This window comes from Pristis pectinata, chromosome 26, assembly GCF_009764475.1.
Source record: "Pristis pectinata isolate sPriPec2 chromosome 26, sPriPec2.1.pri, whole genome shotgun sequence".
In the NCBI taxonomy this organism is placed as follows: Eukaryota; Metazoa; Chordata; class Chondrichthyes; order Rhinopristiformes; family Pristidae; genus Pristis; species Pristis pectinata.
Genome location: NC_067430.1, coordinates 13,398,579 through 13,425,312, shown reverse-complemented (window position 1 = coordinate 13,425,312; position 26,734 = coordinate 13,398,579). Strand labels below are relative to the sequence as shown.

The 26,734-nt window shown below is 45.9% G+C and overlaps 1 protein-coding gene across 1 annotated transcript; it reads right to left on the bottom strand.

Annotated features, from left to right (window-relative positions):
• Nucleotides 1-2,191: 2,191 nt before the first annotated feature.
• On the bottom strand, nt 2,192-26,438 carry efhd2 (EF-hand domain family, member D2). Its single transcript, XM_052039512.1, has 4 exons — nt 26,083-26,438; nt 8,452-8,599; nt 6,638-6,772; nt 2,192-5,678 (listed from the first exon to the last, which is right to left on the bottom strand). The coding sequence occupies exons 1-4, from the start codon at nt 26,370-26,372 to the stop codon at nt 5,547-5,549; spliced, it is 705 nt and encodes a 234-aa protein (XP_051895472.1). The 5' UTR covers nt 26,373-26,438; the 3' UTR covers nt 2,192-5,546.
• Between the last annotated feature and the right edge of the window lie 296 nt (nt 26,439-26,734).

The following is a 26,734-nucleotide window of genomic DNA, read 5'->3' as shown; positions in this document are numbered from 1 at the left end:
TGTGATACCTTCTGTAGGAAATCATATTCATCTGAATTAAGTGATTAGAATTGTACAGCGATGTAACAGATCTTTTAGCCTGCCATTCATTATCCTAGCCTCTGGAATCCAGCCTCCCCAAATGCCTCCTGTTTCCTTCCTTGGAATTTCTGATCACCACCTTCCCGGTCTCCTACTAGTCTTTTAATCTCAGGCTTGGCTTGAAGTACACTACTCCTTGAATCACATTATCTTTATGAATCATTTTTAAGCTTAGCAGTGTCCCCCATAAAAGTTCTCTCCCTCGCCTCTTTCCCCCAAATTTCTGCACGTGCATTCAAACTATATTATCCTGTCTGGTGGAGGCCATGGGGGAAGGTTCAAGTAAGTCTGCAGGCAGAACAACATTACTGTGTTTCATTATTGTAGGCCAGTGGCAGTGAGACACTGAGGGAGGAGATCAGAAGTTCAATCTTTTTAGATGCAATATTGAAAGATTCTTCTCTCAGCTTGGCAGATGTGAAATATTTCATCACATTATCTGATTAGGAAAATGTCTTACCATCCAAGTCAATAACCCCCCTCACAAATGTCCCCATAAATTAAATGTTTTTTTATCATTTGCTATGTGAAGTCTTGCTACATGTATAAAAATACTCACACTGTTCCAAAGTAATTGATTTTTTAAAAAATTAAAGGCTTTGGAACATGCTGGGAGGACGGAATGAAATACCAGGATTCGTGTAAATGGGTCCTTGTGGATCGGTGAGGATTTGGTAGCATGAAGGGTCTTTTTCTGTGCTATGTAACTTGATGACTCCTGAGGAATGTACATCTCTTCTATGGGAATTTGTGTAGGAAAATTCCAATTGGTGTAATACCTTCCATTTAAGATTTAATGTAGTATTTTAAGACACCAACATTAATACATCCTTAAATTCTGGTTTGGTTATAGATGTATGTGGAAAAGTACTTTGCTCATTACTCAGTCTCCTCTTTGGGAAGTTGCACAATGTATACTGCAAGTCTATAATCCAGCAGACAAAGATAAGGTGAGAATTATTTATTCCTTATTGTTATCCCTTGTTTAAAAAAACACAATGAGAAGGAGGCACCCTGATCCCTATTCATTCCTTACCCCAAAATTCACTTGTTCTCATCTGTTGGAATGTGGAACGTAGGTTTGGTTTCCAAAAGTCCTGTTGAACTGAATGACCTTCTGTTCCTAAAATTCCTTTATCTATGAGACATTAACTTTGCTGCTGTTGTCACTTCAGTTCTTTGATGTAGGTACTTTTCAGCGATCAGCTTCCATTTGGCCACCTTGCCTCAAATGAATGATCACTATTCATGTTGCTCTGGGCATTGATTCAACATGCAACTGGTATCGCAACTGTCCTCAACCAAAGGCATCTTGTGCATCTCCAGTAGAATGAATGGCTGGTGCAGGAATGGAGCAGGGCTACCCAGCTAAATAGCAGCAACTCCTGCAGTTGGCCTCAACTGGAACCTTCCTTCACACTGGCTCCCAGACACTCTAAGTTAACCAGGTAAGAGTTCATGCGTTTCACATACCCTTGACTTGTCCTTTAACTATTTTTTTGAGAGGGAACTTTTAGATGCTCTGCAGAGCATCTAACCTTCCTAAATTTTTCTTTTGTAATTGCATTAATGGTACAATCCTGAATGAGAGAAGCACATGCTGGAGAAAATGTGGGATATCCTCCTCTGATACTTCCAGCTTTCTCATTCATGGTTCAATGGAAAATTTTAACCTAAGGAGGTAAAGCTCACGTAACAATAGGTGAAGCTTCATTCAGCACCTTGTCTTTACTATACTTGATCTGGAAGGATGTGAATGCAGTGGTGCACAGGAGCCTTAATATTTATTGCATTCAGGAAGGTGTTGAATTAGCACAGAGTTAGAAAGATTAATAGTTGCATGGCAATGCCCAATGCAAACTAGATGGCTTTGTACCATAAACCTGCGACAACATCAAAGTTGTCAGTGTTGGGGTGAAAGACAAGTGGCGAACTGGTCAATGAGCACGTTCCAAGCAGTGGCTAGTTTGGTTCCAGTTAGTCAGCCTGAATATACACCATTGTTTTCAACATGCAACCCTTTACCATCAGTGGAAAGTGACATCACCTCATTGTTCCCTTTACACTCTGTACCTTTAACAGGTCCAAACAAAGAATGGAAAGAGACATCAAAATTTAAGATGCATTTATTAGAACATACGTATAATTAGATTTATTTTTTGTAAGAAAATCAAAAATAATTTCTTTCGCACAACTTATTTCCTCAATTGAAGCTTCAGACAGCAACATCAGTTATAGAAAATAGGTTATTTTTCAGTATACACAATGTACCAAATAATGGCCTCAGCATTATGTAAAGTCCAAGCTAAACAAATCCCTCACCTATGACTCCAGCCTAAAGCTGACATCCTCAACAGTGGATGCATAGCTAATTCAGTGCCTTCAAAACTAGAACAGACATCACAGGAACAAGTATTTGGCACAACAGTGTTTGACACAACAGTTTTAACAACACAATCAACAGACAGGGAAAAGATGCATTCAGCCCAAGATTAGCCATGCAATGGAATGTGAGAGCTGTTTAAATAAAACACTGTGGGTTGTAAACCAGTCCCAATTGTTTAAGCCCCCACAGAGATGGGCGTTATAACCATTAGTTCATGCTGTTGAACCAACAGCCCTAACACCCAGGGGTCACAATACACCCCTCTTCCACTACTCAGCTAAACAATGGAAGAATCATAGTTGAACTCATGTGCAGCAAGGATTATTGGCTAATGTTCAGGAGCAAGAACCTTGATATTCTTCTCCTGGCCAGTGGTACTGTAACCAAGACAGTATCACCACCAACAGTGCAAGTGACATCAGCCAGTTGTAGACTAGGGAACAAACCAGATGGCCAGGGAGCACCATTGTTTAATATTTTGAGTGTAAACCTTGTTCTGACAAAGGGTTATACCCAAATGTTATTACTTATTGCAGAAGCTCTTGAACCTACTACAAAGGTCCAGAAGTTTTGCTTCAGATTGCCAGCATCTGTATCCATTTTGTTTCATATGCTTCCCTGGTACGTGGGTGACAGCTTCCCTGAGCTGGTTCACAAACAAAGTATTTCAAAAATGTGCCCTGAGCAAACAGAGGTTTGCAATGAGTTGTTTCAAGGATATTCCATTCATTGGGTGCTCAGTATTCTGAATTCCAGGCTGGAGGTAACTGGGAATATTGAACAGTAAATGTTTTTCTGGCAGCAGTCTCGATCACTACTTGAATATTTCTTGGTCAGTTGGTCAGTTCAGAGTTTAATTTGAGACTATTTACCCTCTTTGCGATGTTTTTTTTTGCAAACTTTCCTGGCCCATTTCTTCATACATAAGCATACATTTCTTCATAAAAGGCACTTCTATTGTTTTTTTAACACTTGCAGGAGTTTTGCAACAAATTGATTGGAACACCTTTGTGATTCACAACAACAACTGGATTGCACCCTCTCAAGGGACTGTGTGTACAGCCAATGGGCCTCTTTCTAATTCAATAAACAACTTGATGGGAGCTGCTGCTCACAAGTTGAAGGCAGGTAGTTGGGAACCCAATACTGAGCACTGTTCCTTCTTCTTGGTCCAGCTGCTAGAGCACAGGGAGGTCATCAGGAAAAGAAGCCTGAAAGCTTGATGACACTTTAACACTGTGTTCGCTCAGTTCTCAAAACAGATCAGATTTTGCATGCTGCATGGATGAGGGTAGTGGAAGAACTGAAATGGTTCCAATGTTGCTCAGAACTTGAAGGAAGACTTGATACAGACGACAAGCTGCCCTGACTAACAGTGTATTGCAATACAAATCTATTTTAGGGGGTCAGTTATAACTCAGAACCATAGTGTAGAAATCTTCACCCACTGCTTCCCCCCCAATGAAATGCAAGCCCCTGCCCAGCAGCTGAGAACATCTGTACAATATACATGGGAAGATGCACACAACTAATCCTTGCATTAAGGTTTGCCCACCTTCTCCTCCTCAAGGGAAAGATATCTGCAGGGCTGTAACTCTGGAATAATTGTAAATACAGTCAGACACATGGGTTGATTAACTGCTTATGGCACCTCTCCCACAGTTGGGAGTCTGAAGGAAGTAGAGTATGGCTATGTCACTTGGGCAGTCCAGCCGAGGTGGCTATAAAGCATCTTGTGCAGGTCAGCACAAGTGAATTGGCCTTCACAAACTTGCTGGAACCGAAGAATGATATGTTCAATCAATGTTATCTAACTCTACAGTAAACAAGATCATTTAATGTGTAAATATGCTACCAATTTCTGACTATTAGATGTCAGAAAATGTTGGTATGGACAATTTAAAGTACGACAGCTACTTGCTCTGAGATTATTAGGGCAGGAATGTATTGCATCAAGTGTGCACAGAAGATAGTAGAACACAGATGCAATTAAGACATTCACGTTAGGAGCAAGCACAAGAAATATTCACAGGGGAGCTTGGCGCAAAAATAGCAGGATATTCAACCTATTGGACAGAATGAAAATCGGGGATAAAGGGAATGCCATCTTAAAGCACAACAGAAAAAAGGCTGCCCCAGTTGACTGAGGAGGAAGAAACCCTTGTGCTGTTCCAATAGTACATCTTTGAATGGATGTTTTAAAAAAAAGTCATCATTTAAAAAAGACTCTTCAAAAAGCTGAATGCTACCAATTGTTTATACTTGCCTTCTTTTCCTACCCACCTATTTGTTTTGCATGAGGTGCTCAATTAAACACAGCCTTAAACTCATGGCCACGACTTTAAAGTAACAAACAACCATGTGCTAATTGAGGAAATTCCATTCTGGGAGGAGGCAACAATTCCAATTGAGCTTTTTCCTTTACAATGTCCACGTTGTCAGAAAAGAGACAGTGGGAACTTCCCTCCCTACCACTTTAGATGGCACTTCAGCTTACGGTGTGAACTGGACTCAGTCTGACTGCTTTGTCCAGCTATCGAAGGAAAAGGGTCTCTGTTGGACAAACTGCCACACCCCAATAAGGCCAAGGTCCCTCTTAAAATGCCAACTGTGCACCAGAAGCTTCATCCACAGGTGTTCCATTCCCCCATACCCTGCCGTAGCCCCATCATAGGAACTTTGCTTTCAGAGCCATGGACCAGGAATAAAAGCAATGGGACAAGATCTCAAATAATGAAATATAATATATATATAAAAGAAACAAAATGCATGAACAACATCAACCATCTCCTCCCTCACCTACCCTGCTCATTCCCAAAGGCTTCTATTGTCACAAGAGGCAAAGTCTGGTGTTGAAATCACAGGCTGAGGACATGCCTGGAAGTGAAAGAGGCAGTTCCACCTATCCAAACTGGACAGTGTGGGCAGCATTATCTCAGGTGTATCCCATCCTCACCCCTCCCCTTACCCAACCTATTCTTTAAAATGAAAGGCAGTCCTTCACCTGGGCCAAGATGATAAGCCAGATCCTCAGACCTCCTGCACCCAGGGGCCAAGCAGTTTAGGCAGAAGGCTGACTTTACTTGAATGCTGACTGCAGCTCCTTGAAGGCTGCTCTCTTCTGTTTCTTCTCCTCTGCCTGTTTCTTCTTTTCCTCCTGCTCCTCCTTGATCTCCTGCTCAAATCTGTTTGCATCATTGATTGCCTGAAGCTGCAGAGATAACACATGTTATTATCAAAACAGTAAACTCAAAGCCCTGGTATCAATGTTAATGACTACCAATCTCGTTCAGGATTGGTATTGGTTTATTATTGTCACTTGTACTGAGGTACAGTGAAAAACTTGTCTTACAAACCGATCTTACAGGTCAATTCATTACACAGTGCAGTTACATCAAGTTAGTACAGAGTGCATTGATGTAGTACAGGTTAAAAAAAACAATAACAGTACAAAGTGTCACAGCTACAGAGAAAGTGCAGTGCAATAAGGCACAAGGAAGGTCATAGTCCATCTCATTGTATAAGGGAACCGTTCAATAGTCTTATCACAGTGGGATAGAAGCTGTCCTTAAGTCTGGTGGTACGTGCCCTCAGGCTCCTGTACCTTCTACCTGATGGAAGAGGAGAGAAGAGAGAATGACCTGGGTGGGTGGGGTCTTTGATTATGCTGATGATGTAGATCAGTGATCTACAGTGACTGTCCCTCACTACAGCCTCTCAAAGAGGGAAAATTCCATTTTCCCTCTTTGGCTCAGGAGGTCTTTTCTCCAAGATTGAGTCAGTGTCAATCAGCTGTTCCATAACAGAGAAGCTTGATGATTCAAATTCTTCATGGACTTTACAGATCATAATGGAAAATTATCACTAATAAATCCAAAAAGGAATGCAGGGGAAGCCTCCTTACCTAGAGTGGTAACGCGTTCCACATTCTAACCATGTCCAGTGATTGAGGTGAAAAGCAATGACATTTTTAAAGTAGGAGAAATACAAGGAAGGATTATTGTGTGGCGCCATAAGCATCAGCACAACCTGGAGAGAACAATGACCTAGTCCTACACTGTAGTCACTGTGTGATTTAATGCAAGCCCAGAAACAAACTGAGTGAAACCAGCGCAGGCAGAACACGAGTCAATAATCAATACAGAAAATCAAGTTGCAAGTGACACTTACTTTGGCTTCAAAGAAGGTTCTGGCCCCTTTCACACCCTCTGTTGCGACATCGATTTCAGACAACTGGGCAAGAGCATGCAAACCACTGTCTTCAGCCAACTCTCCTGCAGCCGCCTTACGGAAAATTAGCAAGAACTGAAGGGCAAGAGAGGGGAAATGGTGTAAGGGATGAGATCTGCTATTAGATATGAATGGACACAAAGCAAAGTGACAATAATATGGTCCACAAGGAGGAACCCCAGTTTAGTGTGTATTAGAGATCTGAGTGACATAGACAGGGGAAGTCAGCAGCTAACTGGCCAACACATCAGCTTTCTTCAATCCTATAGATGCTACTCCCTCAACATCATGTTACAATCTACTGTCTCCAGCTAGGATTCTGATGAGAACATCTTCTTGAACCAATCCCCAGTTTACCAGATGAGTAGCTTGCCCTCAATTCAAAGTGGTTCAACATCAAAGTTGTTCAGTTTCTGTTTTCATTTATTAGTGTTTAATTCAAATTAATGGATAATTTTTAAAAATGCTGATAACCACATTGCTTCAGCTCAAATGGGATGCAGCATTCAAAGTGACCAGCAGAGGGTGAGAGCAGCATAGAATCCACAACCCTTCCTCAGGCTCCAGAATTTCTCTGCTACTTCTGAGAGTTCTTTCCCCCAACCCTCTCCAGTTGATGTTGAATTCATATAGTACCTCCTCAGCCACTTCTTGCCTTATTCAAAAGGCAGTTGCATTCATTACACAGGCTGAGAATGCGAATCTATTTTCCCTTATCTGCTGAATCAGCAGACACAGAAGTCACTCGGGAGCCCCAATCAAGTCCCAGGTGAGCTCAGCAAACCCAGCGAGGGCTCTTTGCCAACTGCTTGATTGCTCGTGCACACAAACAAGGAGGGAGGGATGAAGAGTTTCTTTGTAATAACAGTGTTAACATGCATCAAACCAATATTTGAAAGCTTTCAATTTAAGCCACAGTCCAAATTCATGAAGAGCTTATTGAACTGGCTGCTCCAGTGATTAACAGTTAGAGAGTTACAGGACTTTGACCTGACCATTAAACGGAAGCATCTTCATCACTCCCCACCCACCTCCCCAGAATGCACCAGGACAAACAATGGTCAGTCTTGGTGGCAATGTCCACATTAAATGAAGGAATGAGGGAAAATTCTCAGAGCTGGTGATCCTCTATGAGAGAAATAAAATGCACAAGATACATCCACAATCATGGCACCATCCCAAAAACCCCATCCTTTCTGATCCAGTCTTGCAAACAGCAGCCATCTGTTGGAATCCCTCTGTCTCAGGCTCAACATCGCTGTTAAAATGTGGTGTTGTTCAACAGCACACCAACTAAACCAACAGCCGGGACTGGAATATGGAGACCAATTAGTGAAGTACTTGAGGGTAGGTACACCTTACAGCAATGAATTCAGCAACCAAAGCTGGGACACTATTGACCAACTAATCAAGTAGCTGGAGCCGAGAACATCTCACAACCAACCTACTCAGTAACTGGGGCCGGTAAACTGAACACCAACCAATCTAGGAACCTGGACAAGGATACCACACACCAATTAAAGCAATAACCATCCAAGTGACACCAACTATTCCAGTAACCAACACTTGGATACTACAAAACTTCTAACCCAGGGTCTGGCTGAAGTGGACCCATCGGTCAGTGCACACTAACACTACCACTTGCCTGAGGGTGCCAACACATTCAGTAATTTACATTTGATTTTATTTGCCTCTTGCACACTCGGCTGTGCAGGTCGAACTGTCTGAACTCTGCAGCTCCCACAACACATTACCTCCCGGAAGCTGAGCTTTCCGTCAAAGTCCTCATCAACCTCCTTGATCATGTTCTTCAACCCAAGATGTGTCTGAGGAGCCTCAAGCTTCTCCATCATCAGTTTCAACTCCATCAGGTCGATGAAACCGTCCTTCCCAGCATCGTACCTGTGGAGGTTACAGACAAACCAGGTCACAAACAGTCAGCAGGTGGTCAGGGCGGAGATGTGGGGTCAGCACAGGACTGGGGAGGAAGGGGCAGAGGGAGGGGTGAACAGAGCGAGGATGGGGTTGGCCTTGAAGTATCAGCAGAGGCCGGAGTAAATTTCCTGGATTTGATAGCCATTCCTGGAATACAGAAGCCACGCCCCAGTGCCCTGCCCAATATACATTCCCAACTGGCAACGCAGAAAACAAAAAGGTTACTGTCACATTACAATGTGAAAGACTGTGGCACTTGGAAATCTGAAATTAAGCAGAAAATGCTCAATGAATAAATATGATCTGAAATGATAACTCTGTTCTTTGCATGGATGCTGCCTGAGCTGTCAATATTTGTTTTCTAATGTCTGGGCTTCAGTAGCAAAGCCAGCATTTATTGCCCATTCTTAATTGCCCTTGAGAAGGTGGTGATGAGCTATTTTCTGGAACTGCTGCAGTGCTTATGAAGGTATTTCCTGCAGTGCTGCTGGACAACATTCGACAAACTCATTGCCATCCAGGGGAAAGTAGCCTGTCTGATTGGCACTGCATCCATTCTATTCATTCATTCCCCCCATTAACACAGAGTGAACAGTACAAACTGCTGTTACTCACCCAGGCCACCCCTAAAGCACCTCCCAAACCTGTGACTTCTACTGCCAAGAAGGATGGGGACAGACAATGCAATCGGATTTAGACCCAATGACAACAAAGGACTGGCAATATCTCCAAACCAGCACAGTGTGTTACCTGGAGGACAACATCTAGATGGTGGTGCTCCGATTGCATTGTCTGTCCCCATCCTTCTTGGCAGTAGAAGTCACCGGTTTGGGAGGTGCTTTAGGGGTGGCCTGGGGTGAGTAACAGCAGTTCGTACTGTTCACTCTGTGTTAATGGGGGGAATGAATGAATAGAATGGATGCAGTGCCAATCAGACAGGCTGCTTTGCCCTGGATGGCAATGAGTTTGTCGAGTGTTGCTGCAGCACTCACCCAGGCAAGTGGAAGATATTCCATCCAGCTCCTCTTGCATCTGGTAGATGGTGAAAAGGCTTTAGGGTGTCAGGGGATAAGTCACTCATCACTAGTTGCCAAGGGTCTGACCTATTCTTGTAACATAGCTTTTATGTTGCTGGTCCAGTGCATATCTGGTGAAGCCCCAGGATGATGATGGTGGGGAGCCTGGGGATGGTAATTCCATTGAATGTCAAAGGTAGGTAGGTATATTCTCTCTTGTTGATAGCTATTTGTCTGGCACTTCTGTAGCACAAACATTGCTTGCCATTTATCAGCCCATGCCTGACTATTGCCTAGGCATGGACTGTTGGAATTGAAACTGAACATTGTGCATCAGTGAAAATCCCCACAGATGGAAGGAAGGTTATTGACGAAGCAGCTGAAGATGGACGGGACACTGTGCTGACAAACTCTTGCAGTGATGTCCTGGGGCTGGGATGACTGAACTCCAACAACATCTTCCTTTGTGCACAGTACACCTACAGCAATTGGTGTGTATTCCCCTGATGCCACTGACTTCAGTGTTACCAGGACTCCTTGATGCCACACTCAGTCAAATGCTGCCTTCCTATCAGGGGAGTTACCACCAGAATTCAACTTTTCAGAGCAAAGCTGTGATAAGGTCTGGAGCCAAGTGATCCCAGTGAAATCCAAACTGTTTATCAGTGAGCAGGTTATTGGAGACCAAGCACTGACTGATGGTACTGTCAACCACACCTTCCATCGTTTTTCCATTAAAGAGTAGGCTGACATTGCTTAGAGTCATACAGCACAGAAATGGTCCCTTCAGCCCAACTGGTCCGTGCCAACCAAGATTCCCATCTGAGCTCATCCCATTTCCTAGTATTTAGCCCATATCCCTCTAACCCTTTCCTATCCATGTATCTGTCCAAGTACCTTTTAAATGTCTATGTACTTACCTCAACCACTTCCCTGGCAGCTCATTCATCTACTGACCACCCTCTGGATGGAAAAAGTTTCCCCTCAGGTTCCTATTAAATATCTCCCCCTCACCTTAAACCTTTGTCCCTTAGTTCTCGATTCCCCAATCCTGGGGAAAAGACTGTGCACATTGACTCTGTCTATACTCATGTATGATGCTGCTGTGCAAAAACTGGCTGCTCAATTCGTTTCAAGAGTAGCCATGTTACAAAATTACTTCACTGTCTCTAAGATGTTTTGGGTTGTTCCATGTTGGTGACAGGTGCTATATAAATGAAAAATCTTTAACTGTCAGGGTTGTGCAGCAGGCACAGTAGTGTAGCGGTTAGCGTAACGCTATTACAGTGCCAGTGACCCAGATTCAATTCCGGCTGCTGTCTGTAAGGAGTTTGTACGTTCTCCCCATGTCTGCGTGGGTTTCCTCCGGGTGCTCCGGTTTCCTCCCACATTCCAAAGACGTACAGGTTAGGAAGTTGTGGGCATGCTATGTTGGCGTCGGAAGCGTGGAGACACTTGCGGGCTGCCCCCAGAACACACTACGCAAAAGATGCATTTCGTTGTGTTGTTTCGATGTACATGTGACTAATAAAGATATCTTATCTTGAGAGATGGGAGGCGAGTGTGACAACCAGGTTTATCTCCCACTTCAGCCACCAGTATAGATTCCTTCCTGGGGTTTAGCTACAACCACTGGCTGAGACTTCCTCAACTACCTGATTCCTGACAGCAAGTGCTACTCCAGAGGGAGGGATCACACTCAACCCATTCCTCTTGTGGGGCTACAGATGCAGTTACATTTTCCAGTCAGAGCCCTGGATGGGGCCGTGGAGGCCACCAGCCAGGCACTCGTGTGGCTTCTTCCAGCCCAGCTGGTTGAGGACAGATAAGGGCTTAAGCCTGTGGCCCTTTGGTTTACGTTATTCAGCTGCTGAAAATCTTCAGCAGGGAAATGTCAATGCACATACAAGCACTGACATGCTTACACCATCCTCCACAAAAACACACAAAGTAACTTAAAGGTTGCAGCAAAGAAAAAAGGCTATTCAGCCCATCAAGTCACTGCCAGCTCTGTTAGAATATTCCAGCCTGACCCATTCACCCACACTCCCTCCATAAATCCTGAACACACACACATTTAATTTTTTTTTGGAAAAGACACAAGGTACTTAACTTTGTAGAAGATTTCATGGAAAAATGTGTTTATAGTTACTGCCCGTACAAATAATTCCAGGCATCATGACTTATAACCAATAATTGTTAGTATTATATAGTACAAAACAATACCTAGAGGCTATACCCTCTTGCATACTGCTTGCCAAGTTAGGGGGTGGCATTGCACAGGAGCCTTCCCCCAGTGATCCATTGCATAGCACAAACGTGTGTACACACACCCTACCGCGTGAGACCATACCCCTTCCATCAGATTCCCACGTGCACGTCTCAGGACCATTCCACTCACAGCACATTCCAGTGCACACACAGGCACACCACAGCTAATCTCTGCACAACCCCAAACCAAACAACAAATTCCACAAAATACAGCCCTTCAAGACACGTGTGCACTGTACTGCAGTTTGTACAAAGTGTGGGTCTGAACAAACTGTGTTCACAATGAGCAGGTTTGTCAAACTCCAGTGGGGGGGGAGCTGAAATTCAGAGTCATTTCTCGTCCTTTGGAGTTTTACATAAAGTGAAGGAGCAGAATGGGAAGGCGGCCCAGACTCCCCCCTTGGGATGGCAGGGTGGGAGAGGCTGATGTACTTTGAGAAAGATCAGAACTTCACTCTCTCTCAGCAGGGAAAGGAAGATCGGTCAGAGACAGATGAAGTCGGGGGAAGAGAGAACAAGAGAAAAGGAGGGGCAAGCAAGAGATTAGCAAAGTTTAGGGACAGACAAAGGGAGGGGCTGGGGGGGAGAAGCATGAGGAGATCTAGAGCAAGAAAGGTGGGGAGTAGAGTGAGTAAGGAAGGTCAGTTAGAGAGAGACTTAGACGTAGAAGTCACCCATCTCCTCCCCACCACAATGTTGTAATGTTCCATCATGGACTCAGATGTCGTCTCAGGATGGGGCAGGGGCAGAAATGGGTGCTGATGGTCCCCAGGATGACCAGGCAGGTTGTGGGCACGGTTACTGAGCAGTGCCCCTCTCTCCACACACCAACAGCAAGGCCTGGATAGCTGGAATTATGATTACGAGCACAGAGGCTTTGGATGAACAGCTAATAACAGGGGAGGGAAGGAGGGAGCTGGGGCGGTTGCTGAATCAGTGAAGACCATCACCACAGCACAGCACTGGGAGAGAGTGGGGGGGGGGGGGGGGGGGGAGAGAGAAAGAGTGGGAGTGGTGAAGAAAGGCGGAGGTGCAGACCTGATAGTAGAAACACTCAGCAGGTCAGACAGCACCTGTGGAAAGAGAAACAGGATTAAGGTTTCAGGTCAGAAGTCCTTCATCAGAATGGATTCAATATCCGTCCTTTCACCACTTGTCATCCAGAGGTCGATACAGTCCTGGCAGGTGACGCAGCGACTCCCTTGCCCTTCCTCCAATCAGTGCTCACAATGTGGTCTCTTCCACATCGGAGAAACCAAGCACAGATTGGCTGACCACTTGGTGGAGCACCTGCGTCAAGTCCGCAGGTGATGTCTGAGACCATAATCCTCCATCCGACTCCTTCGTTGACTTGTCTGTCTGTGGCCTCCTGCATTGGCACAACAAGGCCCAACACGAGGTCGAGCGACAGCACCTCATCTACTGCCTGGGCACATCGCAGCCTTCCAGCACTGACCAGACAGCTTCCCTTTACCTCCCAATCTCCCCAGGCTGTGGGTTCCAGTGGGGCCATGATCTCACCAGTATTCATTTGCCTTCTCACCTCACAGCTAATCTTCACGGGTGTACCTAGAATGTAAATGACGTTCCACTGTGGGAGGAAGCAGAACTGGGACAAACCACCTCTCAGTTTCCCAGCACAGAAACAACATGGTTGATCCTGGAAAACAGGCAGCTGCAGTGGAACCCACCCCTCATTCAATGCTGGGCAGGAAGAGAGAGAGAAAGGAAGAAAACTCCCAGTACGATGCCCCTTAAGTGCGATAGCCTGCTGGCTCTCTCTAGTTATGTCGAGGATACCGATAGAACAGCGCCATTCATACGACCACCCCCACTGAAGGAGAAATCTGGGGAGAAGCACAAGTTTGGTTAACAAAGAACCAGGCCAACCATGCAAATCCCAGTGACCAGTCAACCAACTAATCCCAGCCATCACAAAAACTAACCAGTGATATTGCTAAGTAACGTGCATCCGTTCAGCAGCAGAAGAGGAACCTTGAAGTGTGAACCCAGCAACGTTTCTCTTTTCTTGTTGCATCAATTTCCTCCAGCTTTTCTAACGTCAAAATTCAACAGAATTTTAACTCTTTCCTGGCGCTGCATGAAAAGCCTGGCCCTGTGGCCAGTCTCTCCATAGCAATAGCTGCCATGCCTACCATTCCTGGGAACAATAACCCAGGTCCTGATAGGAATGGATCACAACTCCCCCCCCCCCCCCCCCCCCCCCACCCACCTCCCCACCTAGAGTGGACAAGGGGCTCAGTCTTCCAGACCAGGAGGTACATTCACTCAAATCTTCTGCTCCACAATGCTCCAATTGAGGAAAGCCAGCCTGTTGCCCAGAGGGTAGGGGACTGCCTGTGTTGAGTCTAACATGGTAGATCAGGGTTGAAAGTTACGGACTCCAGGCCAAAGGAACAATTCTTGGATTCAGGACCACAATGGCTGAGGATGCTCTGAACTGGTTTGAACTGGCTCATGATTCCTTTTCAGACCTTTTTTTATTTACAGTGTGGTAGCAGGCCCTTCCAGCCCAATGAGTCCACGCCACCCATTTTAAGCCCATATTAACCTACCCGTATGTCTTTGGAATGTGGAAGGAAACTTGAACGCACTGGTCCAGATTGAGAGCCCCTAACTCAGCAGCAGAGGGCACTCCCATCCCAGACTGTCACTGTTGCCCTTCACTAACAAAAAGCTCCCAACTCTGAGATGCCAGTCAAATTCATGGCAATACTATTGGCTGGGGGATGAGGGCCCAGAGCTAATGCCAGGGAAAGTGCAAGATCAAGATCCCTGGAGACAAAAGGAGGTTGTAGGCAAGGTTACTGAGCAGTGCCCCTCTCTCCACACACCAACAGCAAGGCCTGGATAGCTGGAATTACGATTATGAGCACAGAGGCTTTGGATGAACAGCTAATAACAGGGGAGGGAAGGAGGGAGCTGGGGCAGTTGCTGAATCAGTGAAGACCATCACCACAGCACAGCACTGGGAGAGAGTGGGGTGGGGGGGGGTGGGGGGAGAGAGAAAGAGTGGGAGGGGTGAAGAAAGGTGGAGGTGCAGACCTGATAGTAGAAACAGAAAGTGTTAGAAACACTCAGCAGGATTCTGGAATCTGGAGCAACAATGAGGAGGAACTCAGGTCTCAACCTGAAGCATCAACTGTCCATTTCCCTCCACAGATGCTGCCTGACCTACGGAGTTTCTCTGGCATTTTGTTTGTTAGATCAAGACACCTGCATCCTCTCGAACTTTGGACCGTTGGTAGTTGGATTAGATTGCTGACTGAATCTCACTGCATCGCTCTCTTTAAAAATTGTGTACATCACGTGCTTTCCTTCTCACACTGATGTTTCCTGTGGTTGGGGGCAGTGGTGGGGACAGAGCCGTACTGTGTTAGCAGTGGAAATATGCAGTCTTAGTTACGAGGTGGATTTGTGAATGAAAAGGCTTCAGCCGTCCCCAAAATCTCATTGCTAAAAACAAGCCTTCCACATTTCTTACACTTGCCAACCAATGACCTCCCTCTCCACCTCCCAGGACACTATGGCCAAGTGCACTGCCACTTGAGATACTGTGAAAATCTAAACAACATCATTAATTCACCAATGCCTCCTGCCAGTAACCAGGCTGAAGGGAGATGAAATCATTGCAAAACATTTATATGTCCTGCTGAGACACGTACGGCAGAAAGAGAAGAGAAATCTCACATGCCAGAAATTCCAAACAGTGCACGATGATGCTGTTGCTTTAAGGAAAATATCACGTCAGAATCTCTGCACAAAGGTATAGAATGTTAGCTGGGAGAGGATGAGATCGGTGATTGCCAGGAAGAACAGTTAACCTGCCCAAGTGGCTCTGGGCTCAGTTTGGCACTTGATGTTGAGCTTGTCACAGCAGCTGCCTTCATCTGCCAGTTTCCTCCCTATTTTGTTTGACAGCACTGATCCTCGCTGATGGCACAGACCCACAGCCTCCAGACAATACCTCAGCCTAGTGGCTATCCGCTGCAGCTGTGGATCTAGCGTTTCTGGGTTCTGCTTCCCCACTCTTTCTGGTCAGCCATTCCACGTCCAAAAATGACCCGTTACCGTTCCTTGGCATGTGTATGCACATTTCAGCAAGGGATTCACTGACAGTAACCAACAGCAGGCGACCACTACCATACCTTGCTGATTGTGACCCCATCCCAACAGCAACATGACTGATAAACACTAACGTGGCAGATAGATCAGTACCACCCTCACCCACCAGGGTAGGGAGAGAGAGGTGCTCACCTCTGTATAGTCACGTACAAGGTGCAGGGATAATCAGCCTGTTACCTACTCAAATGAGGCAATGAGTACTTCTATCCCTCCAGATAATAGATAAGCTAATGCAGTAAAACAGCCTTAGCTGTGAACACCACGCTTGGAATATCATGTATGGTTCTGGCTTCCACACTATAGGAAGGAGATGGTAACAATAGAGAGAGTGCAGAAGAGAATCACCAGGATTTTGCCTGGAATGGAGAGCTATAGTTATAAGGAGAGATTGAATAGGCTGGGTTTATTCTCACCGAAATGGAGGAGGTTAAGGGGTGACACCCTGGAGATTTATAAAATTATGAGGAGCATAGGTAGGATAGATAACCTGAGTCTTTTTCCCAGGGGCATCTAGAACTAGAGTGCATAAGGTTAAGAATGAGAAGGGAAAAATTTAAAGGCAATCTGAGGGGTAAGTTGTTCCCCCCAACACAGAGGGTGACAGTTATCTGGAACGAGCTGCCAGAGGAGGTGGTAGAGCGATTACAACATTTAACAGGTATTTGGACAGATACTTGGATCGGGAAGGTGTAAAGGGATACAGGCCTACTGGGGGCAAATGTGATAGGCATCATGATCGGCATGGACGAGGTGGGCCGGGAGAACCATTTTCTCTGCTGTATGATTCCATATTAACCAGGGACAGGTCTCTGCATCAGACACACTGCAGAGGTCAAATTATTAAATGCAGAAGAGAGCCTGACTGATACCTGCTCCACCCCAAGGCTGCGAAGATATTCTGACTACGAGGCATTCCTGTTACAGTTCGTTAGCGTTTTACCGGTTGACAGCCTGAATGATCACGTTGAGATTATGAGTCGATGGAGGAGGCAGAGAAACCTTCACCGACTTCAGCACGGCTGTGTTAGGGGGAGGGGGCAAAAGGGCAAACTTCCACCCCAGGCCCCCAGTGGGGGAGAAACAGTCACGGAGAGTGAAATTGTGAAAGAAAGACTGGAGAGCTGAGAGCGAGAATGAAAGGTAAAGTCAGGGATCAAGAGGGAACAACGAGATTTTACTGCAGTGCCCCTGTGGTGGATGAGCTGGCTGGCTCTCACCATTTGGGCCGAGCCTGCTGTGCTCTTCCTACAGGAGTTGCTGCTTTCCGGGAGGAGGAGAAACAAAAATATGGTGTAGAAGCATCATAGCCGATTTCCAGAAGGTGAGGCAATTGCTCAAAACAATTGATAGACGTTCCATAATCCAGCAACTCGCTATAGTGCTCTGCTGGTGATGAAACATGTCACAGTGCCACAACATGGAATCCACTGTTAGGACTCTTTCCTTCACCACCCCCCCCCCCCCCAAAATATTCCCATTAACTTTTTCTGTGCCTTCTATAGATCCCTCACTCGCAGCCACAGAAACAGGATGCTTTGCTGGGAACCAATGCAGCCCTTTGAATTATTGTGGTAGGTGCAGGTGAACTACACTTGGTCAAAGTCCTCCTCCGAGGGCCTCACTCACTGTCTAAAGGGAAATGCTGTTTGGTTTATGACGTTCATTTTAATGACTGGGTTATATCCATGCCTAGATGCAGCAAAGCAGCCCACACACTCATTTCTGCTCTCAGCCTTTCAAACTTAATGTATGTGAATAAAATTTTAAACAAGTTGGTCCACAATTGTTCAGTTCATGCGTCATTGGTATAGAAAACGACAATAAGTATTTTAAGGTTGTTACCAACAGATTCGTCAGCAAATTCAGTCCAAAAACAAATACTCGTTTTTGCAACATAATCTCCACTTCCTGTCCATTAATCAATTTCATACCCATATTTTTATTCCCAAGGACTTTAATTACTGAAACAATTCCATTACATGGTGTTCTGTCCAATACCTATTAGAGGTCAGCATACACTATATGAGCGGCATAGTCCTCATCTCTATTATTTCAAAGATTTCAAGAATGTCAAACATGATTAAGCTTTAACAAGCCCAGTTACCTTTCATTCATTAACCCAGATTTTTACAAATTCCAATGAATTCAGTCTAGATTACTGTCTCAGTTTCCCCAGCACCAACATTGGGCTGCAGTTCTGGAGACGTCCACCTTCCTTGTAAACAAAGCTACAGCATGTGCAATGCTCCAGCATCATATTGCTAACAATGGAGGACTGGAGGCGCACAGTAGTGTAGCGGTTAGTGTGACGCTATTACAGTGCCAGCGAGCGGGGTTCAATTCCCGCCACTGTCTGTAAGGAGTTTGTACATTCTCCCCGTGTCTGCATGGGTTTCCTCCGGGTACTCCGGTTTCCTCCCACGTTCCAAAGACGTACAGGTCAGTGGCTCTGGGCATGCTATGTTGGCACCGGAAGAGTGGTGACACTTGCAGGCTGCCCCCAGCACATTCTCAGTAATGCAAAAAGATGCATTTCACTGTGTGTTTCGATGGACATGTGACTAATAAATAAATATCCTAATATCTTATATTGGAAGAACACAGCTACAATATCAAAACCATACCTTCCCTCGAGTTTCCATTAGGACCTGTAGACTTTTCTACTTTTCCAAACTTTAAAAATAAAATAATGGAAGAGGAGCTACTCTCTTCAAAACCATGACTGCCTGCTCCATTACCAATGCATTTATTGCATTCACTTTCTTTTATGGTTTAGTAGTTCAGCCATACTCTCTGCCTCAGTGATGACGATTGCCTTTTGCACCCCAATCAGCCACACCCATCCTTTGACTTTCATTTTACAATTGTAATGCTTACTAAAGGTTTTCCAGTTCCCTTTTTATGTTGACCACTAATCTACTCTGTCTTCTCATTCCCCTTTCCTAAGCATCTTGTACTTCCAATATTCAACCTTGTTCCGCTCTTATATTTGTCACATCTTGTTTTTCAATCTCATTTTAAACTCTAAAATCTTTAGTCATTAAGGGAGTTCTGGTTTTGAATTTTCTTCCTGTCTGTCGTCTGAAAGTGTCAACTCTGTATCCAGCTCGCCTCCTCTTAAAGGACTCTCATTATTCAATAACTGTTCACTACTCATATTGTTATTCCAATCTTTTTGGGCCAATTCCCCAAAATTCCCCTCCCCCAGTTGTATTTTGACCCAAGAATGTACTTGGCCATTTCTTACACCTACCCTAAATCTGATGACATATGATCTCCATTCTGCAAATGCTCCCCTACTCCCAAATGTCCCACGTCACTCCCCAAAACAAGATCCAGCTCTATATCCTCTTTCATCAGACTGGAAAAACTCCACTCAAGAACAATAGTTACATTCCAGGAATTTTTGCTCTTTTTTCCTTTTGCTATTGTCCCTATCACAGTATTTTGCACCTTTTTGTAATCAGTCTGCAAATTTCCCCCACCCAGTACTGTGCACCTTCTCCTCTCGGCTCCTTCCTGCCAAATAAGTCTCCACACACTGCTCGTTAAGCTGCCACCGAGACACTGGTCCCAGCTCAGTTGAGAGGGTCACTCCTGAACAACAGTTAATCGATGCATTCCTATTCCCACTCGTAAACAGAAATGGAAATAATCCAGATACAGGTATGAGCTGCTGTTCTTTAACTTCCCTCTGGCAAATTCCTGAAACTCTCGGCTGCAAGATCTTAACATTTCTGTTACAGATTCCCACATGGATTAACTTCCGGCTGTCGTTCTTCTCCCCCCCCCACCCCGAAACATTCACCCCTCACCAACAGAACTAAAAGTGCAACTCCTCCCACTCGGAACCACATGCTCGCTCCCTCTCACTCACAGACATTTAACTCGTTCATCTTTGTCCAAGAGAAAAGACAACAGAAATATTCCCATTAACAAGTTTTACCAGGTAAAACTGATCAGGAGATACATCAACATCATTCAATGAAACCATCTAACAAATATTACCAGAGATTACTTTTAAAGCATCTTTTTTGGGTTCTCTACCAAAGGAGACAGTTTGTCAGGATGTGATTCACCTTGGCACCTCACTCAAGCATCCATTCATTCTTTTGAGAGTGTTGACAAGTTTGAGGCATGGCTGTTTGTGGAAATTGTATGATAAAAGCTACATAGTGTATATACCAGTATGGTGCAGAATTCTGATCCCCACATAAAGAAAGATACAGAAGCTTTGGAAAAGCTGCAGAAGAGATTTACTGGAAAAGGTGTCTTTAAAGCTATAACCGTGCTTTGTTGGGTAGATATAGTGGTGCTGCCTTCCCCTCATCATCTTATTCTGGCTTCTGTCCTCTTCCTTTCCAGTCCTGATGAAGGGTCTCAGCCTGGAATGTCGAGTGTTTATTTCCCTCCATGGATGCTGCCTGACCTGCTGAGTTCCTCCAGCACTTTTTGTGTATGGTGATGTTCTCACTTGTATGAGAGTCTAAATTGAATGACGCACCATCCCTAATAAATCCAATGGGGAATTCAGAAGGAACATCTCCACCCAGACAGTGGCTAGTATGAGGAACCGCTGGTGTGCTTGAGACCATAGAGTTAAACCACAGACCCACTGGTCCACTGAGTCTGTATCAACCATTAAGCACATATTTACACTAATCCCATTTTATTCCTCCCACATTCCCACTGACTGCCCCCAGATTCTACCAATCACTTACACAATAAGGGCAATATATAGTGGCCATGTAACCTACCAAACTGCATGGCATTGGGTTGTGGGAGGAAACCAGAGCACTCCAGGGAAGCCATGTGGTCACAGGGAGAACGTGCGAACTCCAGAGAGACAGTACTGGAGGTCAGGATTAAACCCATGTCTCTGGAGCTCCAAGGAAGCAGCTCTACTGAGAAAGGAATGGAAAGCACCCCTGTAGAGACAGTTAATATAGTGAGATATAGTTTAAATGGAGGATAAACACTGGAGACACTGCACTAAATGGCCCAGTCCTGTGCTATATCAATTCTATTGCTGCAGGTCTACACTCCCAGGAAGATCAAAGGTGACTTGAAAAGTATGACAATACCCGACAGCATCTTTGCAAATATTTGACCAGTTACGACATGGGCTCCATTCACATCACAGAGACACTCTTCAGGGACAGTGAATAGAGATTCAGAGGATTTCACCTTCAATTCAAGGAAAGGAATTAAGGTTTGTGAATCATATGCCAATATGCCATGAACACAGACTGGCACCAGCTATGAAACACAACGAAACATGATTTAGGTCCCAGTGGCTCTGTAGATGGGTGTGCTCCCTGGTATGGAATGGAATCATTATCCTGTAAAAGTCTGCCAATACACACCATCCTGGCTTCTGCACTTCTAGCTCTGTGGGGCAATTCCTGCAATCCTTATGTTTCATGTCATTATCACAGACTGCCTATGTCCAAAATCAGTCAGACTAGGGAGACTGCAGACTTCCACAACAGAGCACATTACTGAGCTGCAGACACCAAGTCTTACTTCTGTTTTCTACAACAAGCCTCTGGACTTGGAAGAACTGAGGGAGGTGATGGTATTACCACTGCACCTTGCTCCCCTCATCTACCCAGTGTGTACATGCAGAGACCAGAAGACGGCAGTGTCAGACACAATGATGCCTTCTGCAGTTGAATATTTCATTCTTTGGCACTAAGGTGGGCAGGGAGCTGCAGAATTACCCAGGGAACCCCCACACCTGTCACAAAGAAACTGGCAGAGAACGAGAATTTTTAGAAGAGTGTACTGTTCAAAGAAAGTTGATTGCCTGTAAACCCTCAAAAAGACAAACTACAAGTGAATGAACAAGTACACTGCACACTGTCTACAGGAAACTGTCAATAGTGAGACATGCAGTACCAGTCTCGAGACTTGGTTCACTTATTTGTTCCGTGTCACCCAGGAGAGGGGGCGATTTAATCAGGTAGTAAACACTTGCCTGACCCAGTCCACTTCCTTCTAAGTTGGGCTGGGTTAATACCAGGCAGTGGGAGGTTAGAATTTAAGATTTCCAGGGATTTTACACAGGCTGCTGAATGGTTTCAGTGTGCAGCAGCTGCAAATCAGCATGCACTTTGAGCTGATCTCCATATTACAGTGTGGGAAATGTTAAACATTCCCTACTGTGCGACTCCCCGGGCAGAAATGCTGAGAGCTGCTCAAACACACAGGTTGAGGTATAGTCTTAACCTGAGCCTTAACTGGGTACTGAACTCTGCTCACTCCGCCAGCCATCGCTGTCTTTGAAATCATTACATACTCAGCAAAAATAATCTTTACTGTATAAAGCAGAAGATCCCAAGGAGACCAAATAGAGAACTTTAAAACTATGAATCTGTTGGAATAGACGTAGAGATGACTTTACTTGTGGGTGTGACCAGACCAAGGGGTTGGTTTAAAACAGCCACTAAAAAAATAACAGGAAATTCAGACGGAACTTCTGCACCCAGGGAATGTGGAACTCATGATCACGTGGAGTAGTTATTGCAAAGAACAAGAACACATCAGGAGAAATAAGATAAATACATGAGGGAGAAACAAATGGAGGGAGACATTGACAGAATGAGATGAGAACGGGAGAGATGTGGGTCATGTGGAGCTAAAGAGAGGCATTTGCTGGGCCAATGATCCATTTTTAAGAAGCAAATCCCTATTTAGAAGACACAAGAGACCGCAGATGCTGGAATCTGGAGCAACAAAGAATCTGCTGGAGGAACTCAGCCGATCAAGAAGCACCTGTTTTGTGGGGGGGGTGGGGGGGGGGTGGCAGAGAAGTTGTGAACATTTCGGATTGAAACATCGACAATTCCTCCCCCCCCCCCCCCCCCCACAGATGCTGTTTGACCCCGAGTTCAAGCAGCATATTGTTTGTTTCTCTCTATTTAGAAAACTGAATTCAAATACTTCTGACTGTGCAGAATCGCACTGTGGTGTGGGATCCATGGGTGCCCAAGTGAACGTGTTCCTGCCAAGCCAAAGGTTAACTGCAAAGCTTACAGAAATGTTTACCCCTGAAGAACGTAACTGTAAGAGTTAAAGTGGTGAGACCAAACCTGGAATGCTGTGTGCAGTTTTGATGACCACAGTACAGAAAGGATACGATTGCTTTGGAGAGCGTGCAAAGCAAGGTTCACCAGGATGTTGTCTGGAATTAAGTGTCTCGGTTATGAGGAAGGACTGGTTAGGCTGGGTTTGTTTTCCTTAAAGCAGAGGAGGCTGAGGGGGACCTGATGGAGGCGTACAAAATTATGAGGGACATACTCAGTGTACACAGTGGTAAACTTTTCACCATGAGGTAGGTACCTTAAACCTATGTCCTCTGGTTGTAGATCAGGGGTAAGAAGTCCAGAGGGGACAGAAGGAAGAATATTTTCACCCAGAGGGTGGTTGGAGTTTGAAAGGCCCTGTGCGATAGGGTGCAGGAGGCAGAGACTCTCATAACATTTAAGTAGTACCCAGACGAGCACTTGAACGGTCAAGGCAAAGGGGGCTCGGACTAAGTGCTGGTAAAGGGGATGGGTACTTGATAGTTGGCATGGACAGGATGGGCAGAAAGGCCTGTTTCTGTGCTGTATGACTCTACGAGTTGGTCAAACCTCTACAACTACCCGAAATGTTAACTCTGTTTCTCTCTCCACAGATAGTCAGACCTGCTGAGTATTTCTAGGGTTTTCTGTTTTTATTCCAGCATTACTGTTTGGTTTAATATCACTGGAGTGACCTTTACAATGCTTTACCCAAGACCCACACAAAATGAAGTTGAATCGTCATCAGCAGTGACCTGGATTTCTGTTTGCTTGTGGAGAATAATTCAAGCCAATCTCAGGATCAACAGAAAGGTGGATGCAGCACGTTACAGTTAAAGTGGAGCTTCAAACATCGTGGGCACACCCAATGCACAACCTTCCCTATGGCTTCCCTCCAAAGTACTCCCTCCTGAACAACATCCCTGTCCAGTGCCGGCAGCCCCACCACACTGCCTTCAGCCAAGCTCTTCTCACCGCATACCATTGTCTCTTTACCCTGCACCTGTCCTTCCTTGGTCTGTGTTAGTTCTGGACTCCACATCTTCTCTCTCAGACCACCACCATTTGCTCCACAATATCTTTTTTACCTTTTAAATTTGGTTGGAAATGGTTGTATGGATTTAATTTTCCATGAAACCTGAACCTCAACACAAACGTAGATTGTGGAACGCACCGACTCTCCCTTACTGCAGTCTGGGCCCTTCCCTCCACCATCCTAGTACATTGTGCAAGTGTTTGAAGCTGCATCAGATGGAGCTCCAAGAAGACAGGCTGATGCATGCACTCCGACATGTCTAAAGTCGTCACTGCATTCTGTGCAAAACCAGGTACATCAAAACCTCAACCCCCCCCCCCCCACCCAGTTTTACAAAATGCATATTCTGAGAATTAACCTCCCTGATGAATAGTGGAGGACAGGGAGGACTTTTACAGACGGCCATTTCACAGCCTGATTTGTTTAACTCACGCTGCTCAATAATTAGTTTCTCACAACCACAGGGCAGCTTGGAGCTTTTAAAGCTGCAGCTTTAACACATCACAATCAGCACTTCAAACACTTGAAAGACTGCTTCTCCCCCTGCTTAATCTAGTCTCATAAACTGCACACCCTGACAATACTCTGTAGTTTAGATCTGACGCATATCAGACTATCCACCACTACATTACTGCACTTACCTCAGCATTAACTAGCGACTAGACTACAAGGCAAACACTTCCCCATTCCAGCCCCACCCCCCAAAAAAAAGGTGCATCTTGATCATCCACGTGAATAAGCTGATGGGGAATTTGGTTTAATTCCTCATCTGTCAATGTGGTACTCGCCCGGTACTGTACTGAATTGTCAGCCTCCACTACTTCCTCAACCTCAAACCACAACCTTCTAGTTTACAGGCAAGAGCACTACCACTAAACCAAGGCTGGTTTTAAACTTTTTTTTCATTGCAGCGGTTGTACCCGCTCCTTATAACTAGTGCTATATCACCCTGGAGTTTAAAATACCTGATCCAGACACGACCCAAGTTTGCAGGGGAACAATCGTGAATCACGATGTGAAGTGCTGTTCATGGTCCAAACGGAGAGAAAGTGGAGACGTCTACAGAAGTAGATGTTGCAAAAGGAAATCTCTCATGGCGTCAGCACAAATTACAGTTTAGGCTAAATTGTACCATAATTTGGAACTGTTCCCTTATTTTCTAGGACTGGAAAATACTTTTACACATCTATTACTGAAATTTTACTGTCAGCAACACTGTCTAACCCACAGTCATAAAGAGCCGATCTGCTGTTCTTTAACAGAAGGCAGCTGTCAAAATGACTTTTTTTTCCCCCTTCAAGAATTAAAGTCGGAGGACCTGTTGAGTACTCAGACCCAACAGCGGCGCAAGTTTTCAAACATGGACCCCCCAACACTTGATGGGTCGATCCTTTGAAGGGATCGGAGAGGTTTTTGACCAAGGCAGATTTGTATGATTAATGATTTACTAACACAAATAAAGTCCTAATCTTTAGTAGCGAGGGCACCATTCGCAAGTTAACGCTGCAGGAGCCGGGGCAGGCAAAGTTTATGGCAGGAATTATTGTGTTGAAATTCAGGGGTGTTAAAGTCCCAAGTGTGGGCGCCACAGAACGTGTGCATGTTATTGGGGTCGGAGCTCGCTTGCACTGAGCCAGTATTTATCAGGGATGGGCGCTGGGTAATCAGTATTTACAGGTAAACACAATGAACTTCAGTAAACCGAGATCCACATGGAATTAGGCGGGGAAAACCCCCAGACATAGCGATATGTAGGGAATGGGGGGGGGGGGATCTTCAGATCAATGGCTGTAATTAGGGACGGGATTCCCCTACACAGAGGGACCCGGAGCGGGGAACCCCCGGGACCCTCGCTCCCAACCCGGGAGATGCCCCACCCCAGCGCCCGGTCGCCCTCGCTCCCCGCTCACTCACCGCCGGAACATGCCCTCCATGTCTCGGATCTGCTTGCGGGAGAACTCCTTGAACTCGGTGTACGGGTTGAAGACCCGGAGGCTGCGCTGCTGCGGCTCCGCCGACCCCTCGTTCAGCTCCCCGCGGCGGGCCAGCTTGGCCGACAGCTCATTGTCCGCCGCCGCGGTGGGCGGCTTCTCCTCCGCCGCTGCCGCCGCCGTCACCTGCTCCGGCCCGGGCTCCGCCTCCCCCGGCCCGTCCTCGATGTCCAGGCGCCGCTGCAGCTTCGAGGCCAGCTCGTCCGTGGCCATCCCGGCGATCACGGCAGCTCCGCGCACACTGCCCGCCCGAGCCGGACTGCGGCTCCGCCCCGCTCCCGTCCCGCCCCCTTCCCCACCCCGGCCAACCAGCTCCGCCCGCTGCTTAAGCCCCGCCCCATTCCCCACCCCCGCCAACCAGCTCCGCCCCCTTCCCCACCCCGGCCAACCAGCTCCGCCCGCTGCTTAAGCCCCGCCCCATTCCCCACCCCCGCCAACCAGCTCCGCCCCCTTCCCCACCCTGGCCAACCAGCTCCGCCCGCTGCTTAAGCCCCGCCCCCTTCCGACAGCTCCTGCCGGTGGAAGCCCCACCCATTCCTATAGCTCCGACTCGCCCCCTTCCCCACCCCGGCCAA

Coding starts and splice junctions, on each gene's coding strand:
- efhd2 (XM_052039512.1), bottom strand. CDS start 26,372: ATGGCCACGGACGAGCTGGCCTCGAAGCTGCAGCGGCGCCTGGACATC. Junction 8,600..26,082: donor ATGGAGGGCATGTTCCGGCG/GTGAGTGAGCGG, acceptor TAACCTCCACAG/GTACGATGCTGGGAAGGACG. Junction 5,679..6,637: donor GAACCTTCTTTGAAGCCAAA/GTAAGTGTCACT, acceptor TTATCTCTGCAG/CTTCAGGCAATCAATGATGC.